General features: G+C 34.4%; 1 protein-coding gene across 2 annotated transcripts; it reads right to left on the bottom strand.

The window, feature by feature from the left end:
- Positions 1-1,705: 1,705 nt before the first annotated feature.
- On the bottom strand, positions 1,706-10,218 carry LOC100811217 (bifunctional 3-dehydroquinate dehydratase/shikimate dehydrogenase, chloroplastic). 2 transcript variants are annotated; one of them, XM_006573176.4, is made up of 12 exons: positions 9,912-10,218; positions 9,611-9,831; positions 7,180-7,285; positions 6,323-6,550; positions 5,460-5,806; positions 4,402-4,465; positions 4,186-4,294; positions 3,949-4,092; positions 3,100-3,248; positions 2,435-2,597; positions 2,255-2,299; positions 1,706-1,925 (listed from the first exon to the last, which is right to left on the bottom strand). In XM_006573176.4, the coding sequence occupies exons 1-11, from the start codon at positions 9,930-9,932 to the stop codon at positions 2,259-2,261; spliced, it is 1,593 nt and encodes a 530-aa protein (XP_006573239.1). In that variant the 5' UTR covers positions 9,933-10,218; the 3' UTR covers positions 1,706-1,925; positions 2,255-2,258. The 2 variants fall into 2 exon arrangements, with proteins under 2 accessions (XP_006573239.1, XP_003516831.1); XM_003516783.5 differs by having other exon boundaries at positions 6,332-6,550; positions 9,912-10,207.
- Between the last annotated feature and the right edge of the window lie 12,114 nt (positions 10,219-22,332).

Here is a 22,332-nt window from a genome sequence, read left to right as displayed (position 1 = left end):
ACACCTATTAAATTAAATAGACCAGGCTTAGGCTTATTAAAAAGCCTTATAAGCCTGATAGGCCGGCATATATATATATATATATATATATATATATATATATATATATATATATATATATATATATATATATATATATATATATATATATATATATATATATATATATATATATATATATTATTTTTTGGGTACCAATATATACTTATATTATTTTTTGGGTACAATTAATTTTTTTTTAAAACTAGCATACTTTGATTACTGCTCCATAACTTTCATTCTTATAATAAAGTAAGACTTTAATTACAATTTAGTTGTGAGTCATGTGTCCCTTTATATTCTTCATTATTTTTATTGGCTTTCCTATTCCTGTTAACGTTTCCTTTTATTTTAACTTTCCTATTACGTTCCTACTCCAAAACAAAGCAATATTAAAGATTTAATGTGAAGAAGACTTTTAAAAAAGCTATTAGGCCAGGCTAGGCTTTTAAACAAGTCAGGCTGAGCCAAAATAAAAGTCTTTGATAGGCTATAAGCCAGACTTAGGCCTCAAAAATTCATGGTAGGCTAAGCTCAGACTTTTTAAAGCTTGACCTGACCTGGCCTATTCCCATCCCTAATGGACAACATCTACTAGGCTGCTTTAATTAAAAGGTGCCATGGGATCAAGGCGTCTATCATGTCTTTGACAAGATGTACGACGACTCTAAGCACACCATTACATCAGAGGTTCAGTTGTTGCTAAACAACAAAAATTCAGCAAAACTAACCTAAAAGCTATAAAGGTTGCCTTAGAACAAAATCTCAAGGAAACTCCTCAAGTGAATCAAGATGTAATAAACAAGATAGAGGTCTCAATAGCTTTGGCATTGCCAAGAAGATTCAGAAATTCATGACTAAACAACAAAAAAAGAAAAAAGACAAGAAAGCAACCATAGAGTGAAGAAAAAGAGGAGGAATTGATTGCAAGAGAGCACAAAACAAAGAGAAGACATGAGCAACACAGATGAACAAAAGACAATGCTACAAAGGTTAAAAGATCAATGTGTTTGGATGAGAAAATTTAAAATTCTAAGAATTTCAAATATTTTAATTGAAATTCTTTTATTTTCAAAATTTGTATTTGGATAAAAAAATTAAAATTGTGAGGATGAAAGAAAATGAATGCAAAAAGAAAAGATATGATCAGTGTGCTTCCAAAGAGAAGAATATATTGATGCCGCATAAGGAGCCGCAGGGGAATCAGGACACGACGACATACACCACTACACCCAACTACGACATTTAATCAACAACGTAAGACATGGCCTAGGCCCTTCGCGTCAACGAACACCTTCGCCAAGTGATAGACAACAATGACTGCTCCCCTAACTAACGGATGTAATTCTACGTATCCCCCTACTCCCGCACCCGATCGACACTCCATAAACTCAAACGGTGTTTCTTGAAAAAGAGGATCATCGATGTAAGGAAAGAGTCACAAGTTCGAGAACGAGATTTTGGAAACTTTCAGGTGGAAGAGAGAATAAAGGTTATAAAGAAAATACACAAACATTTTGAAAAGTTCTTCTATTAAGAAGAAAATTTCAATTTCTCATCTTTTAGAAAGAAATTAAAATTTCACATTTTTAATTGTTTAAAATTCGGTTTAAAGTTCAAAAAATTTAAATTCTTCATAAAAAACATCCAAATAATAAATTTTAAATTAAAAAAAATTTAAATTCTCTGATAAATTAGTCTCCTCAGTTAAAATTCTCTATCCAAATACACTCTAATTGAGATACAAAATCATTTGTTGATTTCAATTAACAAGACTTTGAAAAATTGGAAGTAGAACGGGGAGGATACCTCCTCATTCACATCCTAAACACTTTAAAGTACCTCGCCATTAGATTCTTTGATTGTGTTGCAAAGATAACCGATCACTGCAAAAAAAAATAAAAAATGACGGCTAATTATTTTGCATCATTACTTTCATCGTAACACATTAAAACCCTAGTATGAAATACAAAATTGTCATTTTCAAAGAAATTAAATTTAGATTTTTTTTCTTAAAAAAAAAGATTCAAGAATATTGCAACAAGTAAAAATCCCCAGCGGTTAGCATACTCAGTTCATATGTAAACAACAAAGACACAATTACATTTAATAAGCTCTATAATGCAATGATGGATGGAGCAATAAATTAGCAAACTTAGAACTTTCAACACATGGAAAAACAAGATCAAGTGGACAGAGTTTATGGCCAGCAAACCTCTTCAATAGTTTTCCATAATTTTTCTGAAGAGCTCCTTTGGTGCTGCAAATTAAAAATAGAATCAAAGAAATAAAAGATTTCAAAATCAATTGGATCAATCAAGGTATAAACCAGGGAACTAGGGTAAAAAAAATTTACATGAAACTCAACTAATCAAAATTTTTACATTCAGTTTACCTGGTAATCCGGTGAAATTCTCATATTGTCCATATGCTTGCCCCATAAACATCTCCAATCCTGTTACAATAGTGGCTCCTGATTCTTCTGCTTCTTTCAAGAGTCTAGTAATCTTGGGCGTGTAGACAGCATCAAAAACTAGGGAGTAATATTTCAAAGCGTGCTGCAAAAAATCCAAAAATCGAATGATTGGTTCTCTGGATTTCAACTTACTCATGTTCCATATTATGAGATTTTGTGCCTTTGTACAACGAGAATATTTTTGTTGGTAAGTCTTTGGCTTTTTAATCAAGTTAAATTCAACTATATATATATAAAAAAAATATCCCAGAGCACATGGGCATGTCAAACCAAAAAGGCTAAGTCGCAGACAAGACTTAAGAAGCATTTTGGCATTATTAATCATATTGATTACCTACTAACTTTCTATTAAGGAAGTAGGAATTATCCAATGGTAAAGATAACATAATTTTAGTGAGATCAAGTAATGAAATAAGCGTTTTGATACACCAACTATCATATTTCATCTGAATAGAAATCCAATTTCATTAGCAAATGGAAGTAGATATGATTGGCAATAACATATCAAATTCAAAACTTCCACCAACAACATTTCAAGGTCCTAATTGGTATGACTATGACACATCCATATTAAAGGAGCAAACCTTAGAAACAGGCGTCTCATCAACTTTAGGTTGCATTCCAATTGATGTTGTGTTTGCAAGAATCATACCATCCTCCGGATGGTAATTATCTAAATCAGCAAGGGCTAAAGCATCTCCTCCAATTGCATAAGCAAGTTTTCTGGCATGGTCTATGTATAATATAAACAAAAAATATTCAATATGCCATCAAATATGTTTAAAAAGACAGGAAATAATAGTTATGATTATTTCTGTTAGAAGAGCTATACAATGAGTGAAATATGCTTATTGGAAGGTTACCCATGTATAAAATGAGAATTTAGGACCATAGAATATTTTTTGGGAAATCATTTGCTCAATACTAATTGATTATCTCACTCCCTAACACAGACACATACACACATGCTATTATTATATAAAAATATTGCATCCATGAGAGTCATAATGAACTGAACGAACAAATCTACTAGCATGAGTGGAATACAAAATATAATAGACAAAGAAAATACTATTTATGAAAGGAATGTTAAAAGGAAAAAGTACAGTAGTGCATACAAGGGTAAACAAAAGATGAAAAGTGAAACAGTGTAGACATTACCATTAACAAAGCACAATTTTTCTTAAGCTCGTGATCAAGACATAAGAAATAAAACCCAGAACGAACAATTGAGATGCTTCAAGGCACTATAATTGTACCCAAAAGGCCAAAACAACATAACTTCTTTCAAAAATGATTTTTCTCTTATGAAGACATTTCTCATCCTTAACACCAATATTAAGAATTGATCACATTATCAGTTATCTCCTACATAACAATTCAACATGTTTTAAGTTTTAACTTCATGAAAGAAAAATAATCGTGAAGCTTACCATAGGTACGGTTTGCAATCACAACCCTAGCTCCTTTTGCTTTTGCACCATAAGCAAGTGCCTTCCCAGCACCACCAGCCCCAATAACAACAAACAGCTTACCAGCTAATGGAGAAATAGTTGTGCTACTACCATTATGTTTACCTGCCAATAAATAATTGAAGTACACATCTTCAGAATAACAGCTACCAACAAGATTGATAGCAAAATTACTTGGCTACCAAACATGACAACTACCTCGTAACCCATTCTCAATTGCAGTAATAGCACCAACATAATCAGTGTTATACCCAATCAATTTCCCGTCAGTTGGTCTTCTTACAATGCAATTCACAGCTCCTATTGACTGTCGCAACCAATTTGTAGAATTTAGAAAAAAACGAAATCCAATCATTTCCAATTATCAATCCAAGATTGTCAAATGCACATTGTAATGCAAAGTAAATCAATTACCTTAGCCACTGGATCAACCTCATCACAACACTTAAGTGCTGTCTCCTTGTGAGGAATGGTAACACTGAAATACAAATACTAAAGATCAAATTCAAGTAGTTCTTTTAGAGGTTTAACTATCCAACACAAAAGAATGGCTAAAATAGAATGATATATTGGAGACCTGAACAATAAAACAGAGATAAGAAGAAACAAAAAGAAAGAAAGAATTTAAATGGATAATTGAGTTCAACAATAAAAGATATTCATAGAAGTGGAAAAAAAACTAGGAAGCATATATAGGGTTACTTGAGCATTTAAGCAAAGGTTGATGCATTACATAATAAAAAGAAAGAACTTCACAACTACTTTACTTTTCTAATTGTATACCCCTAGGTCATACACACCTAGACTTGAAACGACTACAACTATATGTATATGCTTCAACTAAATAAATAACACTAATAACACACACACACACACACGTGTGTGTGTGTGTGAAACAGAAGGGCATACAAAACACAGTATACTGACTACATTGATTGGCCACCTGATTTGAAATAATAAAGAAATATTCATCAACTCTAAACAACTACGTAACTAACAAGGAAAAGGCCTCATTAAATGACTTTATGATTAGGCATAAAAAGAATTTACATCCTTGTTGAATATGTCAAATAAATGCTTGAGCTGTTGAAGTATTTAATTTAACCACCCTTTTTATATTCCAAAATATTTCTGAATATCCTTAACACTTGGTAATTGGTATAACAACATTTCAATAATACTAGCCACAAAAGACCAAGCAGTAGACTAATAACAACATATCAATAATACTAGCCACAAAAGACCAAGCAGTAGACTAATAACAACATATCAATAATACTAGCCTCAAAAGACCAAGCAGTAGACTAATGGCTCATTCTTGCATACATGGATCTTTAGCAAACCCAGGAAAGATTTCTAGCATGCAAAAAAGAATCTAGAATATCTTACCATAACGTGACCATAGAAGACATGAAAAAGGCATCTAACATTAGATTACATAAATTCAAAAAATCTTTACAAGGAGTTGGAACCTGAATCCCACAAAATCTGTAGAAGAGTAAGTCCTGAGAAAATTGGCAAGGTCATCCACCAATAAAAATAGATAAACACCATTCAAACCAATTGACTTGAAGACTTCATTGAATAATATGGGTGATTTACTGTGACCGACAGGCTTTCCAATAATCCCAAATACTTTTGTATCAGGAGCCAGTTGTCTTAAATTGTATAGATACAATAGATCCTTAAGAGTAGGTTGACCAGGAGCTGAAACAACTCCTGACTCAAGGGTACCAAAAGTGAGATATCCACCAAATTTTGCAGAAAGTATACGAGAAATCAACCCCCTATCACCCATAACAAGTCCAATAAATGGAACCTGAAAATTAGAACAATAGTTATGCTAAAATTAGTTATCATCATATAGAAAGCCTCAGCATAATAATAATAAATTTCAGAGTTACTAGTCAAAATATTATTAGAACCAGATGCTATTTCTCAAAGGAGCATGTCACTTGAAACTAAAAACATAAAAGTTTTAAGCATTAACATACGAGACATTCATACAGTCCAAATGTATTGGATAATTTTATGCAAAGGTTAAGTGCTTTACAAATTGTTTCTAGTTTCTACTACCATCAATACATGGTTTTAAATGGTGAAGGCAAATGTTTCATTAAATTTACATTGGTCGCAATTGCATTGGTCCTTATTTCTGAAGATATCCACCTTGATAGCATATTTGGCCTCTCTTCCTCAATTGAACTTCCCAACAATTTCATCTTACCAAATACTAATTAAAGTCACTAATGTATAAAGTCAATAACTTATAAAAAATTAAAGAAAAATGTATATGGAGTTAAAATTTTCTTCATAATTCAATTTCTAGACATACGCGCCTTACTTGAGAATGCACCATTATTTGAAACATGCGTGCCACATCAGTGATGTCCAAGGCAGTTGTTGCAATCTTCACAATGTCTGCTCCCGTTGCTTGTATTCTTGCTACAAGGTTACCAAGATCCTCAATTGAAGGAGTAAGCTGATAGTTGTGAGATGAAACAATGACCTTGGTTTTATTGAATGTCTTCCCACGTATAGAGTCATAGAACTCATGTGCTACCTTTGGAGATATGGCGGAAATAGGAAATGTTTCGTTAGGTTTCATAGTTCAGATATCATATCACATAGCAAATAATACGAAGACAGCATTTGGCTTCAATTATCCATATACTAGAAAAAGTTTTCAGCAATTCAATCTGCAGTTGAGTTTGCTCAATGTCAGATGCTAGTTTCCATGAGAATTACACAAAGACTTCAATTTAACCATGAAACAAGATAAGACACTTAAATGGCATCTTTGGGACTATATGATACATATATTTTCTTCAGCATCATCAAGATGAATGATTCATAATGCATGGAACTAGTAAACTAAGAGTGTATCACATAAGGAATAGGATATAATATTATAAATAACAAACTACGCCATTACAAGTACACTGTAGTCATTTATATTTCTCATACGTTGCATAATATATTGGCAAAACTAAGGTACTAGAATCAAATAAATTCAGTATAGTAGCATTATCATATGAACAGAACCTACCCAAGAATTTGTTAAGTTGAAGAGAACTCCACCCAATATGTCTGAATTGAGTAAATATTACATTTTGGCTCATATATTCATTCCAAGTGTTTACAGTATAGTAAAGTTGTCAGTGGAATTTATATAGACAAAGGGAGCACAACCTGAAGTTCAATGTCAATGTAATCAGCTCCCAACTCCATGGCTAACCGAAGTGCATCCAGCCGTTTATTTTCATCACCATCATACATACCACCCTCCCATTTGGGCCTTAGAAAAGGTATTGAATTTCATCATTCACAATGCTCAAATCTTCCAATTTCAAATCAGATCATAGGTAATGGTCAACAAATTCAAACTCAAGCACATAACAATAGTGGTCAATAGCAGATAGTGGCACGTATAGGCCACCTCAAAAACACTATAGCTAAATAGCAGATAACAAGATGGTTGCTATATATTATAATAATTATTATAATAATAATAATAATAATAATAATAATAGTTTTTTTTACTTCACATTTGAACTGGAAGAATTTCATAGCTCAAGAATATTTAACAATGTCAAAGTATACTCTCTCTTCATTAAATTGAGAAATTTAACAGAAATTACTGTAACCCCGTTCAGAAAGAAGAAAACTAGGTCTACATATTATGATGATTCAAAATAAGAAGAATTTTTCCTTTTCAGGCTTAAGGAAAAATAAAAAAAAAATATGAAAAATAAATATTTTTCATCGAACAAGTTCACCTGTCTACAGAAAACAATAAACAACTTTAATGTATCAAATCATGGGTCTTCATTAATTCATAAAAGAATACAAATAATATTAAAATTTATGATAAATATTCTGCTGTTATTATATATTATTATTAATAATAAATATTTTTCAATTATATTTATAGATATTAATTAAATATTTGTATTTGAAAAACAATAACATGTTTTATGACATTTTATAAATTATAATGGATTTATGATAAATTTTTTTAATAAAACAGTAATAATTTTTTTTTTATCGCATCCATTAGATAGTTTTAATTTGATACTAAATAATACTTGATAAGTTCTGTTATTAAAATTGATCCCATACATTCTAGCTTTCTTTTATTAAATTAAACCTGAAATTTGAAAACATCGAAACTAAATTAAACCTGAAATATTTTTATTTCGGTTTCTAACTATCTTAATTAAAAAACATTATTTAAATTTGATTAGAAAATAAGAAACAAATCACCATTTCGGTCCTTGGAATTGTAAGAATCAAGCAGATTAGTCTTTAAAATTAGTAAAACAACAAAATGATCCTTGAATTTGAAAATTGTCAATCAATTTAGTCGCTCATTTAAATCTCATTTAAACAGTTAATTAATCTGTTAAGTACTGGCTGCTAGCTCACAAATCCATTCTGGCTAAAAATAGATTTATGGAGTGTGTGGAGATGGGTAAGGGGGTGGTTTCCTTGCAACTTGCTGGGTTGAGTGTGGGGTTATTGAGGAGGTTGGGGAGTTTTGTGAGGGAAGGTGAGCGTGGTGATAAGATGATGGTTTTTGTGTCCATCTCTAAACAGAATGAAATTGTATTGATCTGCACATGAAAGAAACTTTTTGGGAACCAGGAATATATATATGCAATATCCTTGAACTTGAACTACATTGGTGAGAGTGAGAGTGAGACCACGTCCCAATAACTTTGTTGGGAGCTTCAATTCTCAGTTGCCTCTCAATTTTGTTTGAGAAAAGCCATCCCAAGTGGCTTTTCTGTTGTATTTCTGGGCCATATAAGTTATGCTGCAGTATAGATGATGGTTTGAAACTGAACGATTGACAGACTTTATCAAGTTATCAGAATTCTGAGATGGGGGATGGTTTGAGGAAAAACTCAACTGACACTAACGAATTGTGGCCATACACCATAGAGCTAAAAATAAAAATGAGGAGTACTATAGAAAAATATTGTGTAAAAATGATTGATTAAAGAGATGAAAGTGAGATTGAGTATGGGTTTTATTTATAGAGCTCATTAGAAATTAAAAAACACCTCTAACAAACTAACAAACTAGCCACTATACACAAAATTTTCATGGGCTATTACAGAGAGCCTAAAATAATTATACCAGTATCCAATACTCCTATAATGTCAGTAGCAACTACATCAAGAATGTCACAAGATGGGATGTAAAGGAGATTTGTCATATGGGTGGCTATGGAAACATAAGATTTCATTAGAGACTTCAGTGTTAGCTTTGCCATGGCGTTAGAAAATATTTAGTCAAAATGGACTTGTGAGGTTGCAGCCACTCAATTAACAGAGCAATTAGTGGAGGGAACTAAATTGATTGATAATTTTCAAATTCAAGAATCATTTTAGGGATTAATTTGCCTTATTCTTACAGGAGCAAACTGGTAATTCACTTGAAAAATAAGATATCATTATATTTAGATTTGATTTTTGATTAAAAAAAAGAGTATATTTAACTTTGTTTTCAGTAAAAACAGGGTCCAAACTTAAAAACCAAACAGCAACAATAGTGATTTTCTCTATAGCGACAGAAAACACTAAAACAACACAACAAGAGCTCCTACGAGAGAGACCTGTAAGTGAACAACAAGGGTAAAGAACGGTGTTGAATGAAAGCGTTGAGATCTCGATAGGGGTCAAAGGTTTTCAAAGAATCCAATCGAATTTCAACAAGGTCCGCGCCTCCGGCTTTCGCTTTGTCCACGTCAATCTCCATCTTTTCAACTGATTCTCCCATTATTGGGACGCAAATTAGCGTCGCGTTCTTCCTACTACCCGCTGCCGGAGCGGTAGACTGAAGAATAAAAAACACAAACATATATATACTGAGATTGAAATTGAAGCATGAGAATTGAAAGAAGAGAAGAGAGTTACCAAAGCGTTGGGAGAGTCCATTGGATTGATTGAGATGAGAAATGAGTTTTGGGAAGGGGTGTGTTTGATGCTGAGAAGGAGAGAGAGAGAGAGTAGTTGTTGAAGTATGTTGGTTGGTGGGCGCAGGCTATTGTGGGAGAGTGGATTAGGTCTCCCACCATGGGAAAGTTATTCAACACCGTTAGATGTATGACCTTTTAAGTCAATGACCAGGATTTTTTTCTTTTTCTTTTTATTCTTTTTTTCCTTTTCAATAACCAGAGAATATCAAGATCACAGAAGACCACCCTCGCTGGCTGCATCTCTTCCGCTGCCCTTACGAGCACCAACGCAGTGACCGCTGCAAGTTGAGCGCCGCAGCTATAACCATTAACCACCACCCTTTCTCTTCACCGCAGCAGCCTCTGAAATTAGGGCTGGAAAGAGAGTGAAAAATGTTAAAAGATTAAAAAGAAAGAAGAAAAAGTCCTGGCCATTGATTTAAAATATTAATATATCTGATGTTGTTAAATAAATTTCGCAGGGTGGGTGACCCAATGCCCTCTCCCACCGTAGTCTCTGTCTTGGTTGGTGGGACGAGTATAAAAGAAATGACTGGATTTTTTCCTCTAATTTATTATTTTGGTTTAATTTAATTTATTATTTTGGTTTAATTTAGTTTTCTAATTTTTTTAGATTAATTTGATTTTCTAAATTTTTGAAAAGAATTTAATTTGATATTTATCATTCATTCCGTGAAAATTATCATCCATAGAATCCACGTAATGATATGTCCTTCCTTAAGTGGATATAAAGACATAAATTTAATTGCATTAGACAAAATAATAAGGAGAATCAAATTAATTTTTTAAAAAATTAAAAGATTAAATTAAATTAAACAAAATTAGCTGATCAAATCGAACAAAAATAATAAATTATAGGAAAAAACTAATTTATCATAAAAGAAATAGATATTTTACACTCACATCCAATAGAATTATTCTATTCAGCCATAACAGGGTATCCATGAAAGAATATATTTAAATTTTTTAAAAATTAAAATAAATCACCTGATTTCTTCTTCTACAACACTTTTATGATGGTGATCTCCATCCTGAATTCATCAAGCAAGTAAATCTTTCCTTTAATTTTGATTGGTTCATCCTCAATTTTTTTATAACAAGTGTTGAGTTATTATATTAGGAATTTGTCAAATTATTTGGACCGAAACCTTCTTGCTTAATATGGTGCATGAACAACGTTGTTACTAATTTCTCTATATTAATGGTGTTTAAGGTCACTTACCATCCGTCCAGGGCTCCTAAAATTATTCAAGTTACTTGGTATCCCCCCCTCCCCCTTAATTGGTTGGTATAAGTGTAACTCTGACGGTGTTGCACTTGGTGTAACACCCCAAAAATCATTTTTCTACTATTTATGTATTGTTAGGGTCATTCGAATGAATTATTATAAGGTAATTGTTTGATTTTTTTTTTGTTTAGGATTGATGGTGCGATAAAGAAGACCTATCTTGTAGTGTCGAAAATATGAAATCGTCAAGAGAATGAGTATAAGAAATAGAGATGTGTGAAGTTGAAAAGGATAAATTCGATTTGATATGTTGAAAAAAGGTTGTTTGATAATTTTGAATATATTAATTCGAAAGAAAAGTAGTCGAGAAGGATAAATTGAACGTCCGGATCAATAGTTACTAAGTGATTAGTGATAATTCAAAATGAGAAAAAGTGCACGACAAATGACAAAATCTGAAGGCGTTCGAAGACACATGTCATGATTCACTTCAAAGAACAGTTATTTCTATTTTCTCTAAATAGGGGAGAATGTATTGTGTTTATTCAGTTACGAACATTTGCATATTTCCTATACATTAAACAATGTCGCTCTCAATGGCTCTATGGTCATTAGAAACATATATGTTCTTGCCCACTTTTGAATCTCATCTTTATTTACTTTTTATGACTCATTCTCCTTTCGATAATATCTTCTTCTATCTTTAACTTGTTCTTATGTCTATAACTCATTCTTTATTGCTTTCAAATGATTGTTTATGTTTTTTTATGATTATAATTATATTCATGTAATCGTAAATGTTATCGGTCCAAGTATTATTTTATGTTTGTCTTCATAAGTCGTTTACATTCATAAGAATCACATATATTTAATCCAAATGCTCATTTTGTACTCTAAAAAAATGGTTCTTGTGATAAGTTTCTAAAAGATATTCGTTTTTGTTAAATTTAAAATATTAAGATTGCTAGTTTGAAAACAAATTAAAATATTAAGATTGCTAGTTTGAAAACAAAGAACCCTAAAAGTATTTTGGTTTAGTACACTTAGTCCTAAAATAAATTCTTATTTGTTAATATAAAAAATAGTCAAACCTAATACCAAAATTCTCAATCAACAAATTAGCATGCCCGATGGGAGTATTGTGCCAAAAAAATGTAGAAATGAACTAGTTTTAACAAAAGTGTATGATTTTTGAGAAGTGGATGTGTGAAACTGTTTGGTTCTAATGCACATTCGTCTCAAAGCGAAGCAATTACACAACCTTTGGTTTCATAGGCAACGGTTACTCAACCACTCACCACTCAACATGCGGTTATGCAATCAGTGATTTCTGAAGTCGTTGCGACTCAACCGCATTATAGTCAAATAACTGATAATGCAAGGGTAAATGCTGGTGTGTTTTCTTCACCACAAACACAAACCTTATCGAGAACTTTAGGCTTGCTGGGATGGGTTCCATCCCAAATTAATATGGAAATGCCTTTGGGCATATTCCTTCTAGTACATTAACTTCAAAATGAGGAGGATAAACTTGCATAGTTTCAAGTTGTTCGGTAATGGTCTTTTTGACCGGGACAACATGTTGGTCAACCACTTGATCTTTGTCTTTAAATATTTCTCCTGGAATCTTTAGCCTCTTTAACCTTATCAGGTGAAGACTCACTTTGACTTTGGATGGACTTTTCTTTCGAGACAGTTTTGGTGGTTGAAAATGGAATGACTTTGGAGGAATTTGGCCTTGGTCAAATATTGAAATGTATATGGTCATAAATTAGTATGTTAGCATAATGATATGATCTCATCAATTAGAGACCTCAAGAATTTTTCTCTTGTTTTACCTGGTTTGATTTGGTCAATCTTTTCTAAGGTTGAACTTTATTCATGAGTATGATTGTTTGTCTCATCATCCTAGAAATATAATGTTAAGTATTTGAATGTTTTTGTGCAAAACAAATAAGTAAAGAATTTGATACATATAGAAATTTAGGAGTTTGAATCAGCTTTATCAGAGTTGGAAGACATGTCTTCAACATCTAAATCCTGCAAGTTTGATAACCAATGTTTATATTATGAGACATGACTTGATGCATCCAATGGTTCAAATGTTACAAAACCCTTAACCAAAGCGCTTCTAGATCTAGTATGATACACTCTAAATGGAACAACCGGATCATGTTTTGAATTCTCAAGTTCAAAATGTAAGAAACTTTAAAAGAACCAAGAAGAAAATATATTTTCGGCCATATTACCTCAAGTTTCTTTTTTAGTTTCGAAGTGCTCTAGGCAAGAAGTCTATCCAAAGCATTGTTGTCGCAACCATGGTCACGATGGAATGACAAAATTTCAAAACAATGCATTTAAAAAAACACAGGGTCGCCACCAATATTTTTTTTATTAGGAAAACATTGGAAAACCCATTTAAAAGAAAAGTAGTCTTCAAAAACTAGATTGGGTTTGGTGGTCGATTACACATGTAGGGAAGGTGTTAGCACCCTAAGACGGTTACCTATAATTAACTAAAGTATTTATTAATAACTTTTGAAATATTTATCTTACCCTAAAACACAGTTAAGAGCTATAATTGGAAATGATAATTAATTTATTCCAATATTTACATTTGGTAAAATTTTGTTTTATTTTATTGGGCTCGACAAGGGTGGTAAGTTAAATCATTTCCCAATAAAATAAAACAAAATTTTACCTTCTACGTCGTTATCATTTTTTGTAATTCCTCACACTTTTATGTCGTTATATCGTTCATCCTCAATTGATTAATGTATTCTATCCCTTATCCCTTAGGTGATAGATCCTAAATCACTTGCCTTGATTCCTAATCCCTTGGCAAACCAATACAAGCAATCAGCGTTATCATTTGGGAATTAGTGAGGCTTAACCAAGATTATTCTATCCCTAGAGATAACCACAATTAAGTATCCGATTCAATTCGGGTTTCAATGAGACTCGCCAAAGTGCATGTCAATTCCTGGAACCATCGATGAGGTGCACAGACTCACAAAACATTAAGTATAGAAGTCAAATAATGAAATCAAACAATATATCAATGTGAGAAAATTACATCAAATAGGGTTCAATCCTTTCTTCTCCTATCTAAGAAAACAACTAGTCCCTTCTTTGTTTCTAAGTAAAAACTCAAAATCATATTAAAAACTTATAAAATCGTAATTTCTATCTAAAATATATTAAAAACTAAAAACATAACGAATTTGATTCAAAACAAGGCCTAATGTATACTAAGTGAATATTGATCAACTCAAAATTGGTTCTGCAAGTTATCTCCAGTTCCTCCTAGTGATCTCCTCCGTGAACTCAGGATAATCTCCCGCTACTAGTTGGACTCTTCTTTCCTTGAGGAATGACCAATCTTTGATCAACTCAAAATGATGTTGTTGCTTCTCACTGTGAAATTTGTGTCCAATAAAAACAAAATCTGTAGGTAGAGATGTGCTAGATCCTTCTCCTGCAGTGGCTTAGTTGCAAGCTTCTTTGGAGCCATCTGCAACAAAACTTACATCCAAACTAAAATTAGCACAAAAATCATTTTTCACTAAACTCAAATTCACTTCACTTTCAGTTTTCCCAATCATAGCAACCAATAAGTCAATTTTTGTGTGTTTTTCATTAATTATTCAGCTCAAAACATAACACATAAATCAACAACTCAATGTACATTCCAAAAATAAAAATTCAACATTCAGAGAGCAATTCATGTGCAATGTACCCAGCCTAGTACAACAATTCAGACCAAACAAGCTACCCTAATTCAGTCCAAACATATTATGCTTTCAAAGAACAGCTCATGTGCTTGCATCCAAGGAAATTTGACAATTCAAGATTAGCTCACACTCTTGTCATTCAAGTTAAAAACCTTAGTTGGCCTAACACCTAGAATAATGCCTGAACATGTTTAGAGATTAGCATTCGTTCATAATTGAAAATAAAACATGAATTGACCATTGTGACATTTTAACGAACAGTTGGTGTGCACATCTAAAAGTATGTATAAATGAAGGATAGTGTGCAAGCATGATATGCAAACATTTAGAGATCAAACATTAGGACTAGGAACTACACAAAACAACCACAAATTTAAGCATTTTATCAATTCATGCATAAACAACACCTATCTTGAAACTCATTGGAAAACAACAAAAAACACAAACAACACAAAGAACATTGCAAGAAAAAATGATGGAAATGTGAAACTTACTTGAATGAGATAGAGTGGTGTGTGAGAGAAGATGAATTTCCTGAATGGATGATGGCTTGGGTGAGTTTTAGGAGAAGGAGGGTAAAGGTTTCAAATTTTTTTTAGAGAAGAAGAGTGAATTTGAAGTGGGGTGAAATCTGATTTCACCCCTCTATATTATTTTTAAACATCGACGTCCACTTGCCTAGGCGAGTTTAAAGCAATTTTTTTTAGTAGATTTAGTTGACCACTTCTTCTCGAATCTCACCCTAAATGCTTCCATTCATGTTAAAATTCAATTACAATTGTTTCAATAACACACAACTCAAAACTCAAGATTACAAATCTACAATCTTTTATAAAAAGCCTTAAGTTTCATCAAAACCAATTATACACATCAACATACAAAATTAAAAACATATTAAAGAAATAGACAACATGTACAAACACTAAAATATTTAAAACACAGTTTCACACTAAATATAGACATATTTAAAACTATACTCAACCCACAAATTGAAACTTATACATTCAAAAACATAATTTTCCAATAAAGACTTAAAAATAAAGTTCAGAAATATAATTCAAAAACATAAGACATAAAATTCAAGTAACACAAATTAAAACAAAGTGTAGAAATACTGGGTTGCCTCCCAAGAGTGCTTTTTTAACGTCTTTTAAGTTGGACGCCATGATGTAGCTCCATGTGGAGCTTGTAGGCCTTGAATCTTCTTCATCAATGGAGTCTTTTGCTTCTTGAAAATCAATGGCAGTGGAATGGAGAAGGAAGAAAGATGATTGGAGACGCCACTTCAAGGAGAAGATGAGTCAAGAAGAAGCTCACCATCATAGGAAGCCATGGATAAGAGCTTGAAGGAAGGAGAAGATGAATTGAGGGAGAGGGAGAGAAGGAGCACGAAATTTTGTGCCTCAAATGAGGTCTGAACCTTGAAGTGTAATTCTCAAATGATCAAAGTTCAAAAAATGCACACACATTGCCTCTATTTATAGCCAAAGTAAATTGGAGGGAAATTTGAATTTCTATTCAAATTTCACTTGAATTTGAAATTGAATTTGTGGAGCCAAATTTTCACTAATTATGATTAGTGAATTTTAGCTATGGTTCAACCCACTAATCCAAGATCAAGTCCAAGATTCTCCAGTAAGGGTGCTTAGGTGTCATGAGGCATATAAAGCATGAAGGACATGCACAAAATGTGACTATATGATGTGACAATGGGGTGTAGCAAGCAAATGCTCACCTCCCCCTCTAAAATTTAATTGGATTAAGCTTCTCCCAATTCAATTAAATTTATTTTTCAACACACGCATCAAATATTCACTTAATGCATGTGAAATTACAAAACTACCCCTAGTACAAAAACTAGTGTAGGTGCCCTAAAATAAAAGGGCTGAAAAATCCTACATTTCTAGGATACCCTACCTACATTATGAAGCCCTAAATACAAGGCCCAAAAATAATGAAATCCTAATCTAGTATGTGCAAAGATAAGTGGGATCATACTTAGCCCATGGGCCCAAAATCTGCCCTTAGGCTCATGAGAACCCTAGGGCCTTCTCTTGCATCTCTGGCCCAATCTTCTTGGAGTCTTCTATCCAATGCCCTTGGGGGTAGGATTGCATCACCCTTGTTGTGGCTCAAGCCTCCTGCAATTGGATAACAGTGGTGAGCCTTTCAACATCACCACCTAAGTAGTGTTTGATTTTGCTGCCATTCATAGTCCATGTCCTCTTTGTGGCTGGATCCTCCAATATCACAACTCTATGTGGCATGACTTTAGTGATGATGAATGGTCCAGACCACTTAGATTTCAGCTTACCTAGAAACAATCTCAAAGATGTAAATAACAAAACTTTTTTACCAGGTTGAAATTCCATTTTTAAAAGCTTTTTATTATAAAGCTTGAAATTCTTATAAGCTTGAAACCTCAATTCCTCTAATTTAGGAAGTTGGAGCTTCCTGTGTTCACCAGCTGCATTTAGATCAAAATTCAAAAACTTCAATGCTTAATAAGCTTTGTGTTTCAACTCAACAGGTAAGTGACAAGATTTGCCATAGACCAATTAGAAGGGAGTTCCTCTTATAAGAGCTTTGTATGTTGTTCTATATGCCCACAGAGCTTCATCTAATTTTTGAGACCAATCCTTCCTTAAATGAGCAACTGTTTTCTTCAGGATCTTCTTGACTTCATTGTTAGAAATTCCAGCTTGCCCATTGGTCTGGGGATGGTAAGGTGAGGCTACCTTGTGTCTAACACTATAGTGTTGGAGAACTTGAGTTAGACGTTACAAAAATGAGATCCTCCATCACTTATTAGTACCCTTGGTGTGCCAAACCTTGAAAAGATGTTTTTCTTTAGGAAGCGAATAACGGTCTTTGCATTTGCATGTTGAACAAGTATTGCTTCCACCCATTTGGTTACATAGTCCACAACCAATAGAATGTGTTCATTTGAGTAAGATGATGGGAATGGACCAATGAAATCTATCCCCCAGTAGTCAAAAGCTTCAACCTCTAGAATGTTTTGTAGTGGCATTACAGAGACCAAAAGGCATCTTCCTATAAGCAAAAACATTGAAGGGATAGGTAAAAGCTATCTTTTCTTGATCTTAAGGATTAACAATGATTTTATTATATCCTGAGTACCCATAAGGAAAACAATAGAATTGTTGGCCTACTAGTCTCTTTAGCATCTGGTCTATGAATGACAATGGAAAATGATCTATTTTGGTGGCTTTATTGAGCTTCCTGTAACCAATACACATTCGCCAGCCCGTAACAGTACAAGTTGTAATTTGTGACATCTTGGAAATTTCTACCCGGAATCTCGGGGGGTTTTTTTGTGTATATATATATATATATATATATATATATATATATATATATATATATATATATATATATATATATATATATATATATATATATATTGCCTACTTTCGAAAACTGGCCCAGACGGGCGCAGAGAAATACGAGGGACTAGAATTAGAGGAACGACATGCAAATCGAGGCAGGATTTTGGCATTTCAAAAGGTCAAATTTTTATCTTCATGTGGCTGAGCATGAGTCACATCAAGATAAAAGTGGGCCTTTTGCTCCACTCAAATGGAGACATGTGGCATAACTTAAAATAAAATAAAAGAAAAGAGAAAAGCTTTTCTTTTTAACCAAAAAACTGTTTTCTCTCTCCTCACTCAGCCAAAGAAAATTTCAGAAAGCTCTTTTCTCTCTCTCACGTTGCCATTCTCTTCTTCTTCCTCCACCATTGAAGCTCCAACAAAGCTCCAACCTTTGGTCATCATTTCTGCTCCAAATCGCGAAAGGAAGGCATTTTCGGAGTCGTGAAGCGCATCTCTACGTGTGGGACCTCGAAATTTCAGGTTTGGGTAGACTTCTTTCTCACTTGATTTTCGTGGGTATTGGGTTTTGGGAGATATGATGGGTAGTTTTGCTAGGTTTTTGCTTCATGATAGTTAATTGTGAAGAAATTTGTTGAAAGCATGTTGAACTTGCCATGTTTGGATGAGTTAAGCTTACCCATTCAGTTTTAGGGTTTTCATGATGATGCTTGTGATGTTTATGTGCTGAAATTGCTTATGGAAAACTGTTAGAGATGAAGGGTAGAGTTAACCTAGGGTTAGAAAGTGAGAATGTGGTGTTATGAGTGGAAAAAGAGTGAGGCTTTGAGAGTTGGAAGGCTAAATCTAGATTCAGTGGTAAATAGAGGTTAAAATGAGTTAATCCTAGTTTGAAATGTCATTTAGGACTTATGAGAAAGCTTGGGCTGTGCAAGAGAGAAAAACAAATGACCAAAGTGAAGGCAAGAGCCATTTCTAGGGTAAATTGGGTGTTGAGGAGTCAAATTTTGATTCGGCAGAGTTTTCGTCGTAAAACCAGTTTGAACAAGTTTAAATTGATGTTATAGACTTGTGTGAGGTGAGAGTTTGCTTTAAATTTACCCCATTCTCAATTTCACTTTTCAAACCTTGAAAATCCACTAAATTGAGGGGTTTTAGATACCTAGATTTTGAGTTGCTTTGGTCTGAAGCTTGTCTTTGGTTTAGATATGATTTATACATGATTTAGGACTTGTAGGATGCAATTTGGGCAAAATTGGATGAAGGCAAGAGTGGTTTTCGAAATCTGCACTTTGTGCAGAATTTTGCTGTGAAAATGTGCAGCAGAATTTTGCATAAGTGCAGAAAAATGCTATGTATTTGCTGGTTGTGGAAAGAGTAGTACAGAATGAGTTCTGGATGTTTGCTAGTAGATCCTAACGGTCAAAATGTAGACTTATGTACTAGAGACTTCCAGTAAAATTTTCGAGTCGATCCAACGGTTAACGAATTGGAACGAAGGAAATGTTACTGGGGTCTTTAAGTGAGAAAAAGCTGTGATTTTCGTTTGAGTTTTGGGTAGAGTTTTCTGCCTTTGCCCTGTTTTTCTTGGTTTGTTAGTTTGTGATGATTTGGATGTTGAATTACCTGGATGTTGGGGAAGCTTGGGAGGATTGATGGGGACCTGGTGTTGAGAGAAACGAGGATATGGGCTACGTGGGAGTACGTGAGCTCAGTTGGAGGTGGGCAATAGGGGATGGTGGGTTTATACGTGATTTGTGGATGTGGAAAACTTGTTGTGCACCATCGCCCGACCGCCACCTAGTACCACATGTGATGGGTACCCCATAATCCTACAAGCTTGAGATGAGGAAGTGTAGAAGGGTGAAACTTCCTGCTTTTATTCGTTGACCACAGAGTGGTACCTGGAGATATGTCGCGGGGGTCAGGAGACCTTGGGGACGTCAGGTGGGGTGCTATTGCCCACAACCAAGCTTGACCAATCCCGACCCAACCCGGGCATAGTCAGTCAGTGAGAACCTGTGATGTACCTAAGCAGGTGAGCTCCTGGCAGTCAACAGATAAAAGGAACAAAGACCACAAAACAAGGAGGCTTGTGTGGTGGCTGGCCAGCTGTGAATTTTGATTGATATATGGGATATGGCCTCTGGTAATCGATTACCAAGGGTGGGTAATCGATTACAAGGCTTAAAAATGAAGACAGGAGGCTAAGATGGTCTCTGGTAATCGATTACCAAGGGGTGTAATCGATTACCAGGCTTGAAAACGAGGTCAGGAAGCTAGGAGAGCTTCTGGTAATCAATTACCAAGGGGTGTAATCGATTACCAGGCTTAAAAAGGGAACTGGAAGATTGTGGAGGCCTCTGGTAATCGATTACCAGTCTGTGTAATCGATTACACAGAGGAATGGGTCACTGGTAATCGATTACCAGGTATGTGTAATCGATTACACAGTGTCTTTTTCAGGTTTTCATGTCCTGAAGCTGTGTAATTCGAGTTTGGCCTCTGGTAATCGATTACCAAGGTTGTGTAATCGATTACCAGAGATGAAAAGCCTAAAGATACCCCTTTTACTTGCATGTAGTGGTTATGAGGCGCATTGTGTTGTGGCATAGTTAGATTCTTGTGAAAGAGTCTACCCCTTTCTTTTCTTTCTTGTAGATCGTGATGGCGGTACAGCTAATCCATGATCGAGTGGAGATGGAGTGCCTAGAGGGAGCTTGGGAGACCCTCGAAGGCAACGTGAGGTGCCGATTTCGGGGCACGATTCGATTTACGACTACTTCATTGGTGCATCCAGATGAACCCGTGCGCACGCTTCAGCGTACTGTGGAGTGGATACTACCCACGCCTACACCATACCGTCTAGTGGAGCCAGTCCAAGTGATCGAGCTGACGTCATCCGAGGAAGACCCTGAGGAGGATCCCAAGGAGCTACCTCCTGAGCCTGCTGTGGATGCTCTTGACTTTCTAGAGGGTGATGAGGACCCACTCCCTGAGGTGGATTCTCCCGAGGACGTCATGTCGGCATCTGAGGCAGACTCTACGGAGGATAGTGGTCCTGGAGAGATGGCGATCAGTGGAGGCTCTTCATCATAGTAGACAACTCATTGGATTAGTTTTGTATACTTTTGAGGGTGGGTGTATCTAGGACTGACTGTTAGGTTTACTCTTTTGTTTTTGTATGGGTAGACCTATTGTATAGGAATTTGATGATTGTATACATGTGGCTGAAGCCACCACTGTGGACGCCTTTGCTCTGGATGACACTATGTATTTGGTAAAACTCCCATATTTTGGACAGCTTTTAAATGATGAATGCACTCATGTTTAATCTTGTTAATTGGAAAGAAAGCAGTAGCAAACTTTATTTGCAAAAGAGTTTACCGACCGTATTTTATTTTACTATTTTCACGTGACGACCTAAAGTAATGGCTGGTATACTCTGCCTTTTTAAACAGCAAAATAGTTTAGAGAGTACGAGCGGTAAGAAAGAAATGACTCCGAATAGAGTTGTGAACTGGCCATTCAGGACTCTATAGTGAGGATTTTCCTTCTGAACCTAATTATTGTGAAAAGAGAAAGAAATGAAAAAGAAAAAGAAGAAAAAAAAATTTACCATGGTTTTTGTTATTTAAATCATTATAATTAAACCAGTCATTATTTTGGGGACGCCACAATTGGTGGTATCAGAGCAAAAGTTGGATTCTAGTGAACCTGTTTATGGTCTTGCTGTGTGAATGCTGTGTATCTCTGAAACTTGGAAGTAGGTTTCGGGGAGTGATGTTAAGTCACACATTGTGTGTATTTCTGCCTTCTTGTCTTGAGCATGAATGTGTGATTGATTCAATAGGATTGTTGTGTGTATATGTATGTATAGAGAGAAGGATATTGTTATAACTGTCATAGCCTGTGTGGTACACTCTCTCATTAGGATTTCTTGGGTACTAATAGCTTCCCTACAGGTTAGGTATGGCAGGACGTGGTAGGGATCAGAACCGTGATGTCCTCGACCGCATCACCGCTGTGTTGGAAACTCTAGTG

Source organism: Glycine max, chromosome 1 (assembly GCF_000004515.6).
Source record: "Glycine max cultivar Williams 82 chromosome 1, Glycine_max_v4.0, whole genome shotgun sequence".
NCBI lineage: Eukaryota > Viridiplantae > Streptophyta > Magnoliopsida > Fabales > Fabaceae > Glycine > Glycine max.
The sequence above is the reverse complement of the archived record's forward strand: the minus strand, read 5'-3'. Positions and strand labels throughout refer to the sequence as shown.

What these genes read in the sequence shown, in the direction of transcription:
- LOC100811217 (XM_006573176.4), bottom strand. Translation starts at nt 9,932, where the DNA reads ATGGACTCTCCCAACGCTTTG. An exon ending in TGCATTCTCAAGTAAGGCGC is followed by an intron (nt 5,807 to 6,322) that starts GTATGTCTAGAA and finishes TCTAATTTTCAG; the next exon opens with GTTCCATTTATTGGACTTGT. An exon ending in ATGAGACGCCTGTTTCTAAG is followed by an intron (nt 2,598 to 3,099) that starts GTTTGCTCCTTT and finishes GATTTTTTGCAG; the next exon opens with CACGCTTTGAAATATTACTC.